Source organism: Girardinichthys multiradiatus, chromosome Y (genome assembly GCF_021462225.1).
Source record: "Girardinichthys multiradiatus isolate DD_20200921_A chromosome Y, DD_fGirMul_XY1, whole genome shotgun sequence".
Taxonomy (NCBI): Eukaryota; Metazoa; Chordata; class Actinopteri; order Cyprinodontiformes; family Goodeidae; genus Girardinichthys; species Girardinichthys multiradiatus.
In genome coordinates this window covers 21,596,839-21,618,560 of record NC_061818.1, presented here as the reverse complement: position 1 = coordinate 21,618,560, position 21,722 = coordinate 21,596,839, and the positions used below count along the sequence as shown (strand labels likewise).

Genomic DNA, 21,722 nt, shown 5'->3' with positions numbered 1-21,722 from the left:
TTTTAATCAGACACAGCTTAACCTGAGTAAATACAAAAAGCTGTTTTTTTATCCAACCATCCATTGTCTTCAGTTTATATGAGATTGGGTCGTGGGGGCAACAGGTCCAGGAGTAAATCCCAAATATTCCTTTTCTCAGTGACGTCCCCCAGCTTATTCTGGAAGATTCTAAGATGTTCCCTGGCCAAACGGGATATACAGGCCCTCCAGCGAGTTCTAGGTCTGCCCCGGGGTTACCACCCAGTGGGATGTGCCCAAAAAACCTCCAAAGGAAGGCACCCAGGGGGCCAAACCACCTCAACTGACTCATCTTGATGCAGAGAAGCAGCGTCTCCAATTTCCCCCTGAATGAAGGAGCCCCTCAGCCTATCTCTAAGGCTGAGCCAGCCATCCTCCAGAGAAAGCTCATTTTGGCCGCTATTATCAGGGATCTCGTTCTTTTGGTTATGATCATTATCTTATGGCCATAGGTGGACTGGTAAACCGTGAACTTTGCTATTTGTCTCAATTATTTCTTTCACAACAGCATCGCCGGCATAACTGCAGATGAAGCCCCAATCCGTCTGTCCATCTCCTGTTCATCCTACCATCACTCACAAACAAGACACCAAGATACTTAAACTCAGAGACTGACCCCCAATCCAGAGGGGGCAGTCCACCTATTTCTGATTGGGAAGTTTCACCGCTGTTGTATGTTGTCTCCATGTCTAGATTATGGCTCTCACTGTGGCTCACTATCCCACAGCCTTAGAAATGGATTTGTAACCCTTTCCAGACTGATAGATGTCTGTGAGTGTCTTTCTTTGTTCTTGAATTTTGTGAGATTAAAGCATTATGTGTTGCTTTTGGGGATTTTTTGGCCCACTTCATACTGTCAGACAGGTTCTGTTTAAATTAGTATGTTATTTCTTAATTCTGCGGGCCTGTGTAGAGAACCTGAACTCTGTTTTCCAAGCATTAATCACAGGTAATAGTTTCTTTGCTTCATAAATAAAACCATAATTTGAAAACATCTTTTTTATATTTACCCAGGACAGATCTGTCTAATATTAAACTTTGTTTCATGATCCGAAACTCTTCAATGTGACAAAACATTGAGGCCAAACAAAACATTAAGGAAGCAAATACTTTTTTCACACCACATTAATGATAATCTTTTAAAATTAGGCAAAAAACATATAATTTAAAAACCAATATGGCTCAGTAAACTGTTATGTAACACACCTCTTCTCAACATGCAGAAAAATCTGAGAATCACAATATGGTACACAAACTGCAAAAAATCCAAGCACTAAAGCCAGAATTACTTCCTTTTATGCATCCTTACAACTGACAGGTGTATAACCATTTATGATGAACAAATAAGACCAGATTAAGTTGGTTCTCTGCAAGACGGCTAAAACTTAGAACTTACTGCTGTTTTAAAGGGAAATATCCACAATAAACACCATATACAAAATTTATACGTGTGTTTTTATTTAAATATTTACATTTGAGGTATAAATTGTACATCAACTGCAATGATAATAAATTTCTGCAATGTCAAACAAATGATTTGAACGTCTTTTTTGTGTGTGAAACAGAAAATGGAACAAAACTATAATAGTGTCAAAGCATTGCACAGTATGACATTATCCCCAATTTCCTGTCAGTTAGTATGTAATTTTTATGTCTTTCTTTGCCATGTAATAAACAGTACACGGTAATAAATAAAATGTGTATTTTACAAAAATGTACTATTCATCAACATAAACTATAAATATGACATAAACAAAAATCAGGATAAAAGGAAGGAAAATGAAACCTTCAAACCAAATTGAAACATTAGAAAGTGGTTTTGTGTCCTCAAGGTGTGTTTTTGCATATTAGCAGCACTGGGTGAGTCTCAGCTTCACCTCTAGAGCTAAACGGTTGCAGTTTATGAGTGCTGCATGCCATGTTGCATCCACAGGCTAAATTATCTTTGCCTTTATCCCTCCCTGAGAATCTTTGATCTGTGAAAACTGTAAAACAAAAACATTAAGAGGCTTTTCTTAAGGCAGACTCGAACCTCGTTTATCAGTCCCAGCCAAAGTCTTGTCCACTCATTTGATAGAAACGTTGGTTAAATGGTCTGTAGAAGTCCCTGAGTCTCTGCAGAACCTCAGATGGGATCTGTGGATGAGGTCTACCCTTCGACTTTCCAAGGCAGCGAGGTCTGCTGCTCCCTTCTGGCTTCTTCAAGCAGGGAAAACCTTTAGTCTGGTTGAAGTAGAAATGTTTCTCTGAGATGACCCTTTTCAGACCCAGGAAGTCTTGAACCTGTCCCATCTCCCCAGCGGGATCGGAAACAAGTCGCTCACCGCTGACAAACAGAAAGTGAGACAGGGGGAAATACTGGAGCCAGTTCTCCAGATGATTGGCGTAGAGGCTGATGCGCACAGCGCTCCAAGTGGTGTCGACCAGTCCTGTGGAGGAGTTCTTCAAGGCAAGACTCTGGAAGGATGGGAGTCCAGGGTTCTTGGTGAGTGTCTGAGTGTAGTCGGACACAGCACGCATCACTGGGTCTCTCACTACAACGATTAGCTTGGTTTCACAGTTCATTGTGCAGACACGGCTGGGAGCCTCCTTGGTTACAAAGTAGCTGGGTGTCTTCTCCATAGTGATCTGCCCATCCAGAGTTCGGGGCATCAAGTTTCTGGATGGAAACAAGAAATTTCTAATTAGATATTTTGAACCAGCCAATGCAGTCATAGGAATGTTTCATCAACAGGTCTAACAACTTTGATCTCCACTACAGATGTTTTTATTTTCTTCTGTTGCCAAGCAAAAGTATTCATTTCTTTTTTATCTTTTCCTTATTTTCACATTACAACCACAAACTTCCGTTTATTTTATTTGGGTTTATGTGACAGAGCAGATCAAGGTAGTGCATGATTCAGTCAGTCATTTTCTACCGCTTGTTCCATAGTGGGTTGCGGGGAGCTGGTGCCTATCCCCAGCAGTCTATGGGCAAGAGGCGGGGTACACCCTGGACAGATCGCCAGTCCATCGCAGGGCATCACACAAACAACCACACACACACCTAAGGGCAATTTAGAGAGACCAATTAACCTAACATGCATGTCTTTGGACTGTGGGAGGAAGCCGGAGTTCCCAGTGAGAACCTATGCATGCACAGGGAGAACATGCAAACTCCATGCAGAAAGACCCCAGGCTGGGAATTGACCCCAGGACCTTCTTGCTGGAAGGCAACAGTGCTACCAACTGCGCCACTGAGCAGCGTAGTGCATGATTTTGAAGCAAATTGACACAATAGATGAATTACAAATAGAAATTCTAAAATATATTCAGCTACCTCTAAGTTAATACCTTGTAGCTGCAGTTACAGCTGAGGTTTTTGCCTATTTTTCTTTTTTTTTGATGGAGAGCATCTCTGAACGTCACTTTTATGGCATGCCACAGATTCTCAGTTGGCTTTACATGTGGACTTTGACTGTACCATTTTTACACATGATTATGCTTTCCATTGTGTCTCTGGCTATATGTTTAGAGTCATTGTTCTGCTGGAAGTTAAACCTCCACTCCAGTCCTATACTTTTGGCAACCTCTGACAGATTTTCTTCCATTTTCTTGTATTTAGCTGCATTCATTTTCACATCAATTCTGACCAGCTTTCCTGTCCCTGCTGAAAAAGAGCAGTCCCACTGTATGATGCCGCCACTGCGTTTCATTGTCTAGATAGTCTGTACATGTTGTTAATCTTGTGCCCAACATAAAATTGTTCATGTAAGTCAAAATGTTTGTAGAAATTTGGTCTAAACTGAACTGAGCTCCTTCTTCCATATGTTTATAGTGTCCCCAAAATGACTTGCGGCAGGACTTATGGTTTTCTTCCATCGATTGCTTTCTTTTTGACACTCTTTAATGAAGGTCAGATTTGTGGAGTGTACAAATCTTAGTTTTCCTGTGCAAAGATTCTCTCACCAAGCTGTGCATCTCTGCAGCTGCTCTAGAGCTGACCTTGATGTTTTAGGAGCTTCTCTGATTGATGCTACCCAGGTCTGTCATTTTAGGTGGAAAACCATGTCATCATTGATTGCAATTGTACTACACACTTTTAATTTTTAGATCACGGTTTCAACTGTACTGCACCGCTAGATTTTACTTAATGGTATTAGAGGGAAGGGTGGGGTACTTCAAAAGCACAACACACTTTTTCTAATTTATTTGTAAAAATGTTTGAAAGCCACATGTCTCTTTCTTCACACTTAGCTACGATGCACTGCTTTTTGTTGGTTTATCACATAAAATACCCCAGAAATACATTGATATTTGTGAATTTAATGTGAAAAACTGTAAAAAAGTTCAAGGGGTAAGAATTTGCTTTTATCCTCAATGACCTGAAGGAGTAAACCTACAGTCACACTTGCCAGTTTAATCACAAGCTTATTTTAGTTACTCTAACCCTTCTTTCATTAAATCACTTCAAATCATACATGATTAAAAGGTTCAAATCCAGGATGGTACTATTGTTTGCAGCCCCTCCAAGTCTCACTCTAAGGTCTGCACAGCAGGACCATCCACTCACTTTGGATCTGATGAGTCTGAAACCACAAAACCCCAAGAACCACTTAACAGCAATTTCCTACAGATTTCTACCCCCTCTTCTTCCTGCAAGAGCAAAGCGCCCACCCCGCTTCATCCCCACCTCCCCTGCCGGTTCCTGCATGTATTTAAAGAGTCCAATATGTCTGCAGGAAGTGTGACCAGGCTGTCCAGCTGTGGAGCTCAGCTAGTGTGTTAAACATATTTCTCTAAGGGGGAGAAACACTGTGTACAATAGACCAATACAAATACTGTATGTGCTAAAATATGTGATATGTTCTCATTTATGTAAAGTAATCTGTGTCCATGGAACAATGAATAGATTTATATATTTATTTTGTTTAATGGGTACTTCACAAACCACATATGTGTGGAGTCGTTTGAGCACATTGTTTATTCCTCTGTGGTTTGATTTGTGGTCCTTCTATCAAACAGACATTGTGGGCACCATTCAGGTTTCTGATGTGATCCTGATTGACAGGAAAACTGTGCGAGCCAGACTTGTGGCAGACTTAGATTTCAGAAGCAAATCTGTTTGCCTGACAAATGGACAATGAGTGATGATTAAAACGGAGAAGGAACTGTCTGTAATCTATTTTGGCTACATACATCTTATTGTGTTACTGGAAACGGAGAGCATTAAAGTGGTTTCCCATAAAATAAACAAGTAACGGAGCATTTGGGTTTTATTTATTTCACTTTGGAAGCCTCAATTGAGACCAAATGGCCACAGAAGGAGGTCATTCAGGAATGCAGATGAGTTTTGAGGGGAATTTATTTTCCTAGTGAAACTTTTCACGATCAAAGTCTGATTTGATGATTAGTGAAAAGCAAACCCAATCTTTGTTGCATAAATGTAGCTTGCTTTCATATGTTTGCATAAGAAAGATAACTAATTAAAGAAAGATTTATTTTATTTGTTTGAGCTCAAAAAAAGGTAGAAATACCTATTTTGCTTTTATACTGGGAGACATCACTTAGACGTCCTAATTATGGTTATAAATTGCTCATATAAGCAGTTGTCAGCATCAGTCGGGATCAAATAGTCAAAAGCAGCATTAGTCAGGATGAATAATGAGTATATGAGTGTAGACTTATGAATGTGAAAAGCAAGCATCTTGAAAGTTTCAGAATAGAAGTGGATCAAGCAAATCCACTGACAAACATATGGTGGGAGAGTATCAACTATGGGAGTAAATGCATTAGATTTTATCACTTCAAATATGGCATAAAATATGGCTTATCATCACTTAGAGTGGATTTAGTAATGATATTTAAGGACCTGTCCACACCAACCTGGATGTCGTTTCTATAACAGACTCTTTTAGCCATGTTGGCAACTCTCATCCACAGGAAAACAGCAATTTTGTTGGTGATAAACTGAGATTTATTTTTATTGCATCCATATGCAAACAATAAAAAGCTTCCTTTAAACAGTGTTGCTTTATGGTGTCAAGATGGAAAAACAAGAATAATGCTGGTTTAATAGATATTTTGACAATCAAAAAAATGTCCTTGACAAAAGGAGACATACGCAGAATCATGTGCAGAACAGTTTGATAACTGAAAGGAAATAAATGTACAAAAAAAAAAAACTACTGTTGTTGGTACCCCTACATAATACAGATCCTACTTTCCCAGAACTTAGACGTACCTTCCAGGAACCTTCCCGAGACCTACCAGGTACTTTCCTGAACTTAAATGTGAGATTTTGGCACTCACCAGACATTTTCTGAAACTAACCAAGTGCTTTCCCAGGGCTTTCAAATTATTTACTGGTTGCTTTACCAGACCTTTCTAGCAACTTTCTATGAGGTAACTTTAATGAAACTTACTGGGTACCTTTGGTGTTCCCAAAACTTACCATGTACAGGTCCTTCTCAAAATATTAGCATATTGTGATAAAGTTCATTATTTTCTATAATGTAATGATGAAAATTTAATATTCATATATTTTAGATTCATTGCACACTAACTGAAATATTTCAGGTCTTTTATTGTCTTAATACGGATGATTGTGGCATACAGCTCATGAAAACCCAAAATTCCTATCTCACAAAATTGGCATATTTTATCCGACCAATAAAAGAAAAGTGTTTTTAATACAAAAAACGTCAACCTTCAAATAATCATGTACAGTTATACACTCAATACTTGGTCGGGAATCCTTTTGCAGAAATGACTGCTTAAATGCGGCGTGGCATGGAGGTTATCAGCCTGTGGCACTGCTGAGGTCTTATGGAGGCCCAGGATGCTTCGATAGCGGCCTTTAGCTCATCCAGAGTGTTGGGTCTTGAGTCTCTCAACGTTCTCTTCACAATATCCCACAGATTCTCTATGGGGTTCAGGTCAGGAGAGTTGGCAGGCCAATTGAGCACAGTGATACCATGGTCAGTAAACCATTTACCAGTGGTTTTGGCACTGTGAGCAGGTGCCAGGTCGTGCTGAAAAATGAAATCTTCATCTCCATAAAGCTTTTCAGCAGATGGAAGCATGAAGTGCTCCAAAATCTCCTGATAGCTAGCTGCATTGACCCTGCCCTTGATAAAACACAGTGGACCAACACCAGCAGCTGACACGGCACCCCAGACCATCACTGACTGTGGGTACTTGACACTGGACTTCTGGCATTTTGGCATTTCCTTCTCCCCAGTCTTCCTCCAGACTCTGGCACCTTGATTTCTGAATGACATGCAGAATTTGCTTTCATCCGATAAAAGTACTTTGGACCACTGAGCAACAGTCCAGTGCTGCTTCTCTGTAGCCCAGGTCTTGGGAATGCGGCACCTGTAGCTCATTTCCTGCACACGCCTGTGCACGGTGGCTCTGGATGTTTCTACTCCAGACTCAGTCCACTGCTTCCGCAGGTCCCCCAAGGTCTGGAATCGGCCCTTCTCCACAATCTTCCTCAGGGTCCGGTCACCTCTTCTCGTTGTGCAGCGTTTTCTGCCACACTTTTTCCTTCCCACAGACGTCCCACTGAAGTGCCTTGATACAGCACTCTGGGAACAGCCTATTTGTACAGAAATTTCTTTCTGTGACTTACCCTCTTGCTTGAGGGTGTCAATAGTGGCCTTCTGGACAGCAGTCAGGTCGGCAGTCTTACCCATGATTGGGGTTTTGAGTGATAAACCAGGCTGGGAGTTTTAAAGGCCTCAAGAATCTTTTGCAGGTGTTTAGAGTTAACTCGTTGATTCAGATGATTAGGTTCATAGCTCGTTTAGAGACCCTTTTAATGATATGCTAATTTTGTGAGATAGGAATTTTGGGTTTTCATGAGCTGTATGCCACAATCATCTGTATTAAGACAATAAAAGACCTGAAATATTTCAGTTAGTGTGCAATGAATCTAAAATATATGAATGTTAAATTTTCATCATTACATTATGGAAAATAATGAACTTTATCACAATATGCTAATATTTTGAGAAGGACCTGTACTTTCGTGGAGCTTACAAGATACTTTCCAGGTAGGTTTGAAGAGAGTTTAATCGAATTTCTGGAAAAGCATCTGGTAACCTCTGGGAAAATTCCTTGAATGCTCCAAAAGATAGCAAGTCAGTACTGAGAAAGTTGTAGGAAGTACCTGGCAAGTTCTGTGAAAGTGCTTTAATGCAAGTCACCTCCAGCTAGTTCCATAAAGGTTCTGGAAAATAACCTCTAAGTTCTGAGACAGTCCTGGGGGGATTATGTAATGCTACCCAGTTGATTTAGTCAAATCACTACCATGCTGTTGTTAATGTGGATATAATGGCCACCTATTGATCTAGCATGGGGACTTCAGTGCTTTTTAGAACGTTTATATTTTTTTACTGACAAAAACATTTTTAAAACAGAAAAAAACTCTACTTTGCCGGTAACCTTTACTTGCATTTTGGTAAAGATGTGTAAAAAATGTATTTGCTTTATCATCTTTGGTACAATTATTGGTGGCCCTAACAATTCATTTAAAATAAATGTAAAAGAAAATGTATTTATGCATCTAAGATCTTTTAACTAGTGACTTGTTTAAGTTTTTATAACAAAAAGTAGACACTATCTCCATACCAAGTGCTTGTTTGGGAGTAATGTACTTTATGTCCCACCATCATAAAGATAAATATGCGGAAATTAATGAACTCAACCAGGACTTTAACTAAAACTGTGTGCTTGGGTCACATGAGACTAAGATTGGGATTTTCTGCAACAAAAGCTGGATATTTTAAATGTAAATCTAGTCTAGCGCACCCTACTAGTAAACTGAAAAGAGGACCCTTTTTTGACTATATAATAACCCGAATCATCATGGCTAAATCAACACAGAAATGGTCCACCAGACACCAAATCAGCTTTCATCCATGGCCATTTCACTATCCAGACTTGCATGCTGTTGAAAACCATTGGAGTGACCTAAAAAGAAGAGAAGATTCAGGTATTTGGACGATCTAGAGAGATTATGGAAAGAAGAAAAGTTAAATATCTCTCTGTCTGTTTGCTCCAACCTTGTGAAATGCAACAGAACAAGAAGAACTGATCAAATGAGGTTTTGTAAAGCGTTACCCGCACCAGTGCCAGTAATGGTGGAACTATTAAATTTATTTAAAACAGTTCTTCCTAAATGCAGTGCCAAAAATGTGGGCTTCACTGCATACTCAGAGTAATGTAAGAGAGGTCTTTATCTTCTTTTGTTTTAGAGTGATCTTCATAACGCTTTAGGAAACTTTTACAGGGCACTAATTTAATTTATAGCTTGTAATCAAAGCCAATTGAAGTAGTTTTAAAGGGAAACACGAATAAAATGTTATGTCGACTGAGGAGGTTGAGGAGGTAAATACATGTGAAGAAAGTCTTGTGGGGCATATTGCTAATTAAGGGCTTTTAAAAAAAGTTTAAAGTCTTTTGTGTTTACGTCAAGGTGAACCATTTCAACCCACTCTCATTAACAGATCCTCATAATAAAAGGCCATTAATTGATTACTATCCAATTGCAAGAGCTGCAAGTAGCCTATCCGCTGCCTGGATTTTCTCTGTTTATCTGAGTCTGATCAATATGTCTGTCTCTGTGTGACAGATTGTGCTCAGCGCTTGTGCTTGCATGCACGAGTGTGGTTTTCCCTTTGCACACACGAGAGCACATAGGTAACAGTGTTTACTGATAAGTGAACTTGCGTCTGCCCTTCTCTCTGGCCTCTGGTTCGTCGTGAAAGGGTTTAAATTTGTCCTTCACTGCTTCAGTTGAGTGACACTTCAGATAATGACCATTAGTTTTCTTTCCATACTCTTGCATAGTTAATGAGATGTTGCTTTTATTCCTCACTCTCCAAGTGCCCATGCCCTATTGATCAGTCAGTCTCATTAACAGAGAATCAATAAGGAGCAATTTCTGTAATAAATCTGTCTGCATATGGTGACAAGATGTACCATAAATCTTTCAAAGATGATTAATTTAAAATAGAGCATGTGCTACTTAAAACTCTAGTTTAATTCAAGAACAACGGCTAAATCTTGGTTTATACCAAAACGTGAGCTCAGGGTACAAATATGTTTTCTATTTAGCCCATCATAAAAAGCCTTGCTGACAACAATATGAGTCTGGAACTCCCTGCTGTTACAAGGATGTAACACCTTCCCTCCCTGGAGTGCCACAGAACTGATTACACCGCTGATATCTTGGAGGCAGTCTGGATCGCACAATTAAATAAAAAAAAAACCTTTGCTGCGAGGATGTGGCCAACAGACTTCCTGCCCCTCAGATTACGGGTTCTCCCGCTGAAGTGCAGCAGCTACACCCCTCTGCAGCATCTTAATAAAAGGCACCCTGCACACCAAGTGAGTCTGATTAGAGAAAAGATTCAAAGGAATCTAAATCTGTCCTGTCAAGAACAGGCCTGGAACTTTAGGGCTTATATTAAAGTCATTTAATGGCTCATTTACACAAAAACATACTTTTTTCCTGAAAGTTATTTTGCTGTGACAGGCATCATTTTATCCAAAAATATTTTTCTCAGCAAGGACCCAATTAAAAAAGCTGGTGGAAAATAGAGGCAATAAAACTAAGAAAGTCTGAAAAACAATGTGAGAGGAAAACATTTCCCAGCAGAGTTGTGCTCAAAGGGTGAAAGAGGAAACCTTGGGGCAACAGACTGCCTGAAAGGATAAGTGGGAACTTCCATGTCTAAATTAAATACTCCTTCACATCACCTCTGACAAGAGAGGGAAAGGCATAAAAATATTGGAAATTTAGTGAAGTGACAGGAATAATCTGACATTTTTTAAAAACGTGGTTGTTTGTTCTCCTGCTGGGACTTTTGGTGATCCTCCATCCATTCTGGTTACAGTTAGTCACTCATTAGCTTATGTCTGCATTTATTGTTGCATAATTTATAGATAGACGGAGGAACAGTCTGCTTGCTCCTGTTCAAATTAAAATTAAAAGCAAAGCCTTTAAAGTACAGAGTTTGCCCACTCGTTTATTTTACAGTGGCTTGCAAAAGTATTCATAGTTCTTGACTATCTTCACAATTCGTCATGTTAAAACCACAAACTTGAATACATTTTATTGGGATTTTGTGGGATAGTCTAACACAAATTAGGACATAATTGAAGTGGAAGGAAAATGATACATGGTTTCCATTTATTTTCTCACTATCTCACTATCTCCACTTTGAAACCTGGTGGTGGCACCATCATGCTGTGAGGTTGCTTTTCTTTAGCAAGGACATCGAAGCTGGTAAGTGTCAATAGAAATATGGTAAATGGACTGAATTTATACAGTGCTTTTCCAGTCATACTGACCATTCAAAGTGCTGTACACTAGGGCAAAATTCACCCAATTCCACTCACAAACGTGCATACATTCATACAAAGATATGCAGTTCTGTAGGCAACTTAAAGTTAAGTGCCTTGCCCAGGGGCACATTGACATGTGGCAGGAGGAAGCTGCAATGTTACCCACAACTTTCAGACTGCAAGATGACTACTCTTCCCTCTGAGCCACAGTCGCCTCATAAGACGGATACAAGGACAAGAGAACCTGTAACAATGGAAAACATGCTCATGTTTTAAATCTTAAAATCTGTGGCAAGATGTGAAAGTTTTTGCTCACAGATGATGTCCATCCAATCTGACTGAACTTGAACTTTTTAGGAAAGAAAAAATGGTAAACCTTACAGTGTCTAGATATGTAAAGATTGTAGAGACATACCTCAAAAGACTTGCAGCTATGACTGCAGAAAAATGTGGTTCTGCAATATATTGACTAAGGAGGGTTAAATACAAAAGCCTGCCAACATTTCAGATATCTATGTACAAATAAATGTTGACAACACCGTTACATTTTCCTACCACTTTACATTTATGCTCTACTTTTATTGGTCTATCACATAAAATCTCAATAAAATACATTAAAATATGTGATTGTAATGTGATAAACATTGGAACAAGTTAAAGGAGTTTAAATACTTTTCTAGATGCTGCGTATAAATCTCATTATAGCCCTAAGTGGATGATTTAGTCCATCTGGGAAGTTGACTACAAGTAAGAATATTGTCAATAGCTCATATCAGATGCATTAGAGGATGCTTACCCTCATAATTAATAATGCAGTAATGGACTAAGTGAAAGGTTTTCTCAATTGGAGGTCAGCTAAAGTGATGCAATTTCATAGAAATTACTTAAAGTAGCTGTGTATGAAGGAATTAAATAATTTATGTTGGTACTTTAGACTTGTTGATGCCAACTTAGTGACTATAAGTGGTTATTATTATTAGGAGTCTTTAGAAGATGAAAAGTCTATGATACCTTCCAGGGAGGTTCAATAATGTCTGTAGCAGAATATGTACCAACTACATTTATTATGAATGACAGTCTTTAGATATTTTTGTGAAAGACTCCACAAACAGTTGAGTTTTAATTGTTAGCATAGTGGTTGACAGCGGGTGGTGAGAAAAACTTATTATTTCTGCCTTAGGGCTGCTGAACCAGTGTTTCAAACCACAAATTCAAAATGGTTGTTTAATGTCTGAAATCTGAGAAAAAGATCCATCTAACCTGCATGGTGATTCTGACCTTCCAGAGCTTGTGATTTAGCTGCATACAGTATGTGTGTTTAGAGGCTGAGTATTCACAAATCCATGAGTAAAAGCATTCTTTAAAAGCAAAAACGTGTATTTTTAACATAATAGGACAGAAACTAGTTTTAGGGGTTTAATAATCATCCAGGAAAAGCTCCAAGTAGAGCAGAAAACATGGCGGAGACATCGATGGCCAATCTTCATACATATAAATATGACAATATCAGTCCATTTTGATCTAGACAGAAATACTATTTAATTGACTGCCACAAAATGCAGATATCAAAGGTCCCCTAAGGTTTTACCCTAATCATGATGTTTATTCTCTGGTATTTAATTAAGGGGTGTGAAGTTTACTTTGAGTATCCCACTGTGCTCAGAAATTTACAACACACATTTATAACCTCTTCAGCAGATGTAACGTTGTTGATAACAGAATATTTCCTTTAATGCCATCATCTAATTTTCTAAAAATAAATAAGTCTAAATTTTGATTACTTTCATGCTGTAGTTCACAACTACTAAGTAAACGTAAGTTATATGTTTTTAGCATGATCTCTAAACACCTCTTTTTGTTATTGTCTTAATTTAAAAGATCATTTTTCTCTGTTAAATGTTGTTGGAAAAACAACATGGGCATGTTTGTCCATGTGCATTTGCATCTGGAAGCCTGTCTTTGGAAGGGCAGATTTTATCCTGATGAAATAATTATGAACAACGAAACTACAAAACAAACTGTAAAACTGACCATTGCATAGTCTTTCAAAGGTGACAAACTACATTTAAAGTAGGTTTGACTGATTTTACTGAAAAGTCTTGCTTATACTTTACTTTTATCCTCCATTTCGCATATTAGAAACCTAATGGATAATGATGAGTTGGTGTGCTAGCATGCCAAAAATAAATGTTATTAGTTTCCTCCGTCTATCTATAAATTATGAGTTTCACCCAATCAGCAGAGGACATAAATAAGGTGAGGGGATGAAAGAGGAAAAAACATTATTTTGACAATGAAGCTAGATGTCACGAAAATGCTAATGCATGCTCAAGTGAATACAGCAATGTTATTAAGTTTCTTTTTCAAGTATACTCTGATGTCAGTCTAGTTAAAAAAATTAGTTGATCCTGACATTCTTTTAAATCTGGACATGCCAACTGAGAAATTATTGTCTTTAGTTTGTTTTTGTTTTGTTTAGTGGCTCATGCTAGTTTTTACTGGAAATTGCAGGTCAACCGAATATGACTACCAAGCATCTGAGGCATCCGCTGAACCAGAACCATAATTTCTTTCACTATTTTTCTCACAGACCTAAAACGATTCAACTGACACTTTTCCAAAAATTTTTAACAAGCACCCCAAAATGAACTGCAATGTGCCTTAAATTATTTTAATTTTCACCATATGGGGTTTGAGTGTGGGCTTTTCCCAAACCGTATAACACCACCTAAACCCAACTACGGCCAATACCCACCATCGTTAAAACACATTACAGCTCTACACTCTGGAAGCCACTTCCAGGTCTGCTATGCCAATCAAGGGCACTGAATCTCCTTCACTAATGGCCGTAGGGCTTAATGTTGAAGGAGGCATTGGGAAAATTGCCCTCACTTGGGAAAATGTTGCTCCTGAGCATAAAAGTCCACTTCTAAAACCTCAGCTGTCAAAAATCAAGACTAGCAGGATAAGTATTTGAACATGACATCCCAGATAGCAAAATGGAAAATTATTTTGAAGTTTATTCATAATTATGGCACTATATATATATATATTATACATACATATATATATAGAGAGAGAGAGAGACAGAGAGAAAGAGAATCCTTTAAAGACATTCTCAGGTGATCAACTTTAGTCATCACATTTGCATAAATCTTTATTCTATATTTAACACTGTTGTCATTTTAAACTGGTACAGCATTTCTGGCTGCCCTATTCTTTAGCAACAATCCAAATGGTTATAGCCTTAGATGTAGAGACTGTGGATCATCCACGCAATACGTTTAAAGAAAAAGGCTCATTTTACTTTTGGAAAAACAGGTTTTCTAAATAACAAACACACAACCCACCCCACCCCCCACCCCCAAACACACACACACACACACACACACACACACACACCCACCACACACTAAAAAAATTACTCAAACTGTTACAATGGCAGTCATTGTCTCATGAAAAGTTGTGGATTCTTAGCTCTTTGTAGTTGCTGACAAATCACATATGTAAGCTATACAACGGCACAAAATCTTTAAATCTTTTCCTCATTTTAAATGCAGTGTCTGTGGGTTTTTGTTCCTGTGGTGAGCTAAGTATTCACATGCACACAAGAGAATGGATGGAAATACAGACATAGCACACAAAGAAGATGAAAGCAATGACAAACATTTATGAATGAGCTCTAACATAGTCATGGCAGTGGACTGAAGAGTCTATGACATGTCTTCCCCAGTGCAACTTACTCAGATACATTCAGCAACTGACACCAAACTCAGCAAAAATGACAGCTTACAAATTTAAACCATCTGTTAAACCCATCTATAATTTGTGCTTCTTTCTTCAGGACAACTTGAAGCAAAATCTTCAGTAATTAATACATTAAATCCAGTCTACCTCTGTGTAGATGTTTAAAGCTTTGAATATTTCCCTGTTCAATCCATCAGATTAAAAAGAAAAAAAATAAGGCACTACTGCACACCTACCAAGACACATAAAACCATACACTTAAACTGACAGGTAAAGCAAAAATGGAATTAATCATAGAGGCAGCCAAGAGATCCAAGGTAACTCTGAAGGAGCTGCAGAGGTGAAAGAAGAGATCTATTGACAAGACAACTATTAGTCGTGCAATCCATGAATTTGGCTTTTATGGAAGAGTGGCAAGAAGAAAACCTCATTTGAAAGGAAGCTGTAGGATATCGTGTTGGCAGTTTGCTACATGCCATGTAGGTGACACAATAAACACATAGAAGAAGGTGCTCTGGTCAGATGAGACCACAACTTCACTTTTTGGCATACAAACACTGCATATAAACACACTGTGCTGGGGGATTCATTTCTTTAGGGACAAGACGTTAGTAGGGGTTGATATGAAGAAGGAAGACGCTAAATACAGGGCAAACCTGGAAGCAAAGCTTTGAGAGGCTGCAAAAGACAGGATACTGTAGCAACATTTCAGCAGAACTAATTCCAATTCAGAAAAAAACCAAGATATGCCAATTGTTGTTCCTAAGGACCAGGATAGTTAGTATTAGTAATACAAGCCAATAATAATATAAGCCTCTTCTTGCATACATTACAATGTTATATATTAAAATACTAATGATGACAATCCTGGAGGAAAACCTGTAAGAGGTTGCAAAATGCTTGAGACTGAAGTGGAGGTTCACCTTGAAGCTGGACAACAACCCTAAACAGGCAGCCATCATGGACATATGCTAAAGTGGCTTAGTCAAAGTCCAGTCCTAAAGCCAACGGAAAATCTGTTTACAGGCACTTTCCATCCAATCTGACTGATGCTATTTTTAAAAATCTGATAAAAATAAAAATAAAATCAAACAAACTATAAAAGACTTAAGGTGAAAGGTGGGCTTGTCAGATTTTTAGCGGTTGAAAATGCTTAACTATGCATCATTTTATTTCAATTATGCTGAGTATGCTTTAACCCGTGTATTAGCCTGTCACAGTCAATCTCAACATGTATTGAATTTTGTGGTTGTAACATGAGATAATGTAGAAAGATTTAGAGGAAGGAAAACTTTTTCAAGGCACTCTATCTGAGCATGCAATCTATCTGAGAGCCACTAAAGGAATAGAATAAAACACTTTCTGAGTATCTACAAGCAGAATAAAGTGTCCAATTGTTTTTCTGAGAAAGTAATAAACAAAAGCTTACTTATCAACATAGACGCATTATATGTATAAATCACGCACACAAATATTTCCTTCTTGTGAAGGTTTGCGAAAACATGTTCTTTTAAACCAGTTCCAAATCTTTAAAGACATGTTCGTATTTAGATTTGTAACTGGTGAGGTCCTGCATTTTGGTCATTACAGTGATGTGAGACCTGAACAAACAGGTAACATTAATTTATTTGAAACCTTAAAAGCAGAAAAACAGGTAAGCACTCTCGCTGTATATGGCTGCAAACTCATCTCACCAATATCTGGCATGTACTGACAACTAGAGATTCATGTTTTTTACAATTGTAGTATTTTATTAATATTCATCCAGCAAAATAAAGCCAGAGTTAATGCAGAGTACGTCTTTTTTTTACTCTAACACAGATGTTACAAATTCAGCTTGACACAGTTTAAGAAAATAAAAGATGTTATTCAACCATATTTTATTTGTTTTGTACTGTTTAAAATTTCACTGTATGACAAATCTATTTCACAACCCTTGCTGGTGTTGCTGCAAAATTAGTGGACCAACAAAACAGCATTTTTAAAGGGTTTACAGGACCAGTCAGGCAAATTTAAACACACAAAAACACATATAAAACCCGCTCTGGAAGCACCAGATCTGCCACAGGTATTCCCACATAAGACTTTCTTCTGAGAGGAATACAGAGAAGCGAGCTGGGAAAAGAAAGAAGAGCATCAGAAGGTGGCGAGGGGGGAGTAAATAAAATATGGAACAAATTTGTGAAAGCTGGGATGCAAATTCGGTAATGAGAAACAGGAGAAAACCTATGTGTAAATGAGTAGGATAAGGGGGAGAAAATAGCCCAAATTCATATGGTGAGTATAGAGAAAGAAGCGGAAAAAAATCTTTCAGCATGTTAAAATTATCAGGGGTGAAACTGTTTCCATGTGGCCAAATGTTCCCCGTTAAAGCAGAGCGAACAGGGTAGGAAGAATGGCAAGACAGGGTGGAATTACATCGAAGACGTTTCTGAGGTCCGTGTTTATCAATGCTCCTCATCCTGTCATAACCTCCGTCACTCATCATGGCACCTTTCTAGCTAAGAGGCCTCCAAATACTATCGTCCTGTCAACCTAAAGAGAGCTCAGTCGAGACCAGGTTCAGAGGCTTGCAGAACATCTGGAGATGATCAAGAACAGCTTCATCCTGAACCAATTTCTATCTGAACTCAGATAGAAATGATAGTTTTGGTCAAACCGGTCGATCTATAATCAGCTGCTGCCACTACAACAGAAACTAATTAGGAAGCCAGAAATGATCCAGTGTAATCAAAATCATCACATCTACATGAGCTGAAGATAAAAGCCAAGTTAGCTCTTCTCTTTTTGACATAGCAGAGTGATCATAGTTGACTTTATCTGCAGAGCACAATCAGAGTAAACACAGGGTGACAGGTGGAAGTGTGGGATGTAAATGGTTTATAAATGGGCGTCAAGATGATGAACAAACAGCTCCTTTAGGACCTCAAAGGCCCTTTGATCTATAGCGCAGCACACAGGGAACGTACTGCATGAAGCTGATCCGAGTACATCGGTCTTCCTGTGTTCTGGCTCATTTATTGACAGTATACACCCGAACATCTGCACTCAACTTCAGCAGGGACTTTGTTCACAGTTTATAGTTTGGAGACCTTGATTTGTCGCTATCACCTTTATGTCTCCTGGATCATTGTGATGCCTAAATTTTCCAAACTACCACATAGCACCGAGGTTCTGTAAAAAGTCTTGAACCCGTTTTTCATCATTTTACTTTGCGCTCCAAGGTCTGCTTAGCCCTTATGTAAACTCAGACCCCTCCACAGTTTTCTTTTAACCTTTTCCAATATTTTATTTATTTTATATCTCAATGTCTGTGCTGATTTAATGTATTCAAGAAGCCACAAGTGAATTCACCTCCAAAAGCATATGTATCTTAAAGCTACTAGCAAGGATTTTTCTATAAAATCAACCAAATTCCCTTTAGATACAGTTATAACCTGTTTATTAGAATGTTATGCTTGGCTTTCCTGTTCGTTTTGCTATTTTGTTGTGAATCATTAATTGAATATGATAAAATGTACCCTGTCCAAGACAAGCTTTCGTCTTCCTGATGTCGCTAATGACATCGCATGAGGAATAATGCAACTGATCAGGGTTATTTTGAGTAGTCCTATTTGTATTTTCCTTGTTCATTTTCGTCTTTACTTGCATTTTGTACGTTTGAGTAACATTTGCATGGATTTCAGGGACTTAGTTACGGTAAAATTTACGGAAGTGGCTGGTGAAGAGGACTAGGGCACCAGTTCAACGAGCAAGCCTCACCATACATTCACCTGCAGTATCACCATTATTCCAGGAAACATCAGAAGGAAGCAGGAGAAAAAAATCCCATCACTCAGCGGTAAGAAACAGAGGAATTAGGTGTTCAGACAGCATGCAATGCTACAGTACAGGCTAATCATTGAACTATTAAAGGTGATGCAAGCAGAATACAGCATTTACACACTCCATGAATACTGCATACGCAGAAACCAATGAGATGGTAAACTTCACGCAGTCATATACACAAATTGGTAAAAAGTTACGTTTCTGAATCTCAACCCTGTCAATGTTCGGCTCAGCTTCATCATTTACAGCAGCATCCATAATGACTTGAGGGTCATCAGAGTCTACGGCTCAAATACGTAGGGTTGAAGCCCACCTCAAATGGTTCTGAATCAATGTTGAAGTCTATCAAAAGTCACTTGTCTACCATAATGTCAAGGCCATTGACCCAAACACAAAAAGAGAATCGGTTGTTTTTAATCCTCATTGAGCTTTTAAAATACTAAAAATGTAGTAAAATCCTGAAGAGGAAATCCATACTGTATTACTCCTCCACATTTTTACTCTCAGTGTATATTTGTTAGTGAACAAAATCCAACACTGGATTGTATCTAACAGCTGGTTGCCTAATCGTTGTCTCTTGTTTATAGCGACTGTTTGCACAGATTTGAATATTTCATGTCTTTCTCAGTTTCATGAACTTTTTCAATACGTGTTTTGTAACCAGAGGTCGGTAGTAACGGCTTGTAACTTGTATAGTAGTTTTAATACACCATACTTTCAACTTCTTCTTGAGTAATATCATTTTTAGGTAATGCTGCTCTGACTTAAATACAATTTATAGATGAAAGGAGACTTCTTGTATTAGAACTATAGGTTAATTTCTATCTGCTGCCATTTGGAGGGAAAGTAAATACATAGTATACAGTATATTTGGGGACTGGAAGAATACATACTGAATGTTACCTACAGTGTATTAAAAAAAAGAAATGTTGTGAAAAAGTAAGTTTCTTGTGCCTCATTTTAAATTTATTTGAGATGGCTTTTATTATATATATTAATTATTTTAAAATATTCTTAATATTATAAATTGGAATTTTAAATAATAACAATAATAATAGAATCACACACAAAACTAGTCTTTTCATCAAATGCAGCTTTACTCTAAGATGTTATGAGCTGACAGAAGAGATTTTATAGCTGACACATCTGCTCTTTTAAAAGCTGTTTGCATAATGGTCCAAATCAACTTTTACAGTCGTGCCATTATAAGATGTCCCCAATAAGTTCCCTCTGCTTTTATTATTCTTTTGAAACTTAGTTGTAAACAAACAACCCGTTCGCATCTGAAAGCAGCCTACCTGTACCACTCCAGACCTCGGTCATAAAACCTGTCAAAGAAATGAGGCTCGGCACCAAACGCCCTCACGTCCGGATGGATGCGCAGAAACTCCAGCAAGGCGCGGGTTCCTCCTTTCTTCACGCCGATTATTATCGCATTTGGAAGCCTTTTAGTCCCGTAGGTGTTGGAAACGGGAATGATGTTTGCCTCCTTCTCGCTGCCCTGCTCGTACTGCTGCAGCTGCTCCTCCGCGTCCACCTGCGGCGCGTCCAGGTAGGCTGTCCGGTTATGGAGCTGCGCGCCCGGGTGGAGAGGCGGAGGAGGTCTCTGGTCCACCAGCACCTGGCTGCGTTTGTCCAGGTTGTCATAGCCCCCGTCTGCAGCTTTCTGGCTGTATAAAGTCCTCGGAGCCAAATCGCATAAACCAGTGAGACAGTAGAAGAAATAAGTGAATATTAGGACAATGGTAAAAAACACGGAGGCTTTGGAGAGCACCTTTCCAAAGTTAAACCTGACTCTGCAGCCGCCACATCCCATGAGTGGATCTCCTGCTGGACGCTAAAAGACCGAAACCTTGACAACATGCTTCTTCCTCCTACATGGATCGTAGTAAGATCTGTATGCGACCGAACCTGTTGCGCAAATAAGGAGAACTTCCCTCAGCAGTCCATTTGGCAGCGACGATTTGTCAAAGTGAAGTTAACAATAATTGTCAACTAAAACTGAAACTTGCACACAAAAATCACTTTTAATTGGAAATCATTTGGTCTTGAACAAGGCTTGTTTTTATGATGAGACCTTCCAGCCTCTGGTGCGCTCTGAGGCGTTCTCTCCTCCTCGTCAGCGCTCTTGCAAGTCTCCACCCTTCACTCCTGATGGCAGATGGCAGGCCTTTACAGTTCACCGTGCAAAAGAAAGACTTTTTTTTATTTTTTTTTAAGTTTTTGCATTTTAAAAGTGCTTGTTTTTTATGTTATTTGGTTTTGCAAGAAACACAAAACTGTTGGACATTATAACATGCTCATGAACAAAAATCTGTATAAAGCCTTAAGCACTCACAGCTCCTTACAAAAGGGTTTACACACCCCTTGAACTTTTTCAAATTTTATGATGCTGCATCCACAACCCTCATTGCATTTGTCAGGGTTTTTTGTTATTCATTAACAAAAAGTGGGGCATAATTGTGTAGCAAAAGGAAAATTATACATGGTATTGATTTCACAAACAAAAATGTAAAAAGTTCGGGATCCATTTCTATACAAGCTTCTTTATTCTGATACTCCAAAAGAAAAAAGGCAGCAGCATGAAAACAGGTAGAAAAAGTAAGAAAGTCCTTAAAGTGTGGCATGGATTCAGCACCTCTAAGTCAATACTTTTTCACACCCACATTATAAAATTACAGCCGCAGGTCTTTTAGGTGTGTTTAAACAAGTTTTGCAAATCTAGAGACAAAAGTTTAATAAAATTCTCTTTTGCAAAACAGGTCAACGTCAGGTAGTGCGTGTTTTGAGTT

At 38.5% G+C, this 21,722-nt stretch overlaps 1 protein-coding gene across 1 annotated transcript; it reads right to left on the bottom strand.

Annotated features, from left to right (window-relative positions):
• Positions 1–1,493: 1,493 nt before the first annotated feature.
• LOC124864381 (heparan sulfate glucosamine 3-O-sulfotransferase 6-like) lies at positions 1,494–21,031 on the bottom strand. Its single transcript, XM_047359159.1, has 2 exons — positions 20,229–21,031; positions 1,494–2,677 (listed from the first exon to the last, which is right to left on the bottom strand). The coding sequence occupies exons 1-2, from the start codon at positions 20,744–20,746 to the stop codon at positions 2,059–2,061; spliced, it is 1,137 nt and encodes a 378-aa protein (XP_047215115.1). The 5' UTR covers positions 20,747–21,031; the 3' UTR covers positions 1,494–2,058.
• Positions 21,032–21,722: the final 691 nt, after the last annotated feature.

Excerpts from the sequence above, each read along its gene's own strand:
- LOC124864381 (XM_047359159.1), bottom strand. The coding sequence starts at position 20,746 with ATGGGATGTGGCGGCTGCAGAGTCAGGTTTAACTTTGGAAAGGTGCTC. Across the intron at positions 2,678-20,228 it reads CGAGGTCTGGAGTGGTACAG|AAACTTGATGCCCCGAACTC; the intron begins GTAGGCTGCTTT and ends GTTTCCATCCAG.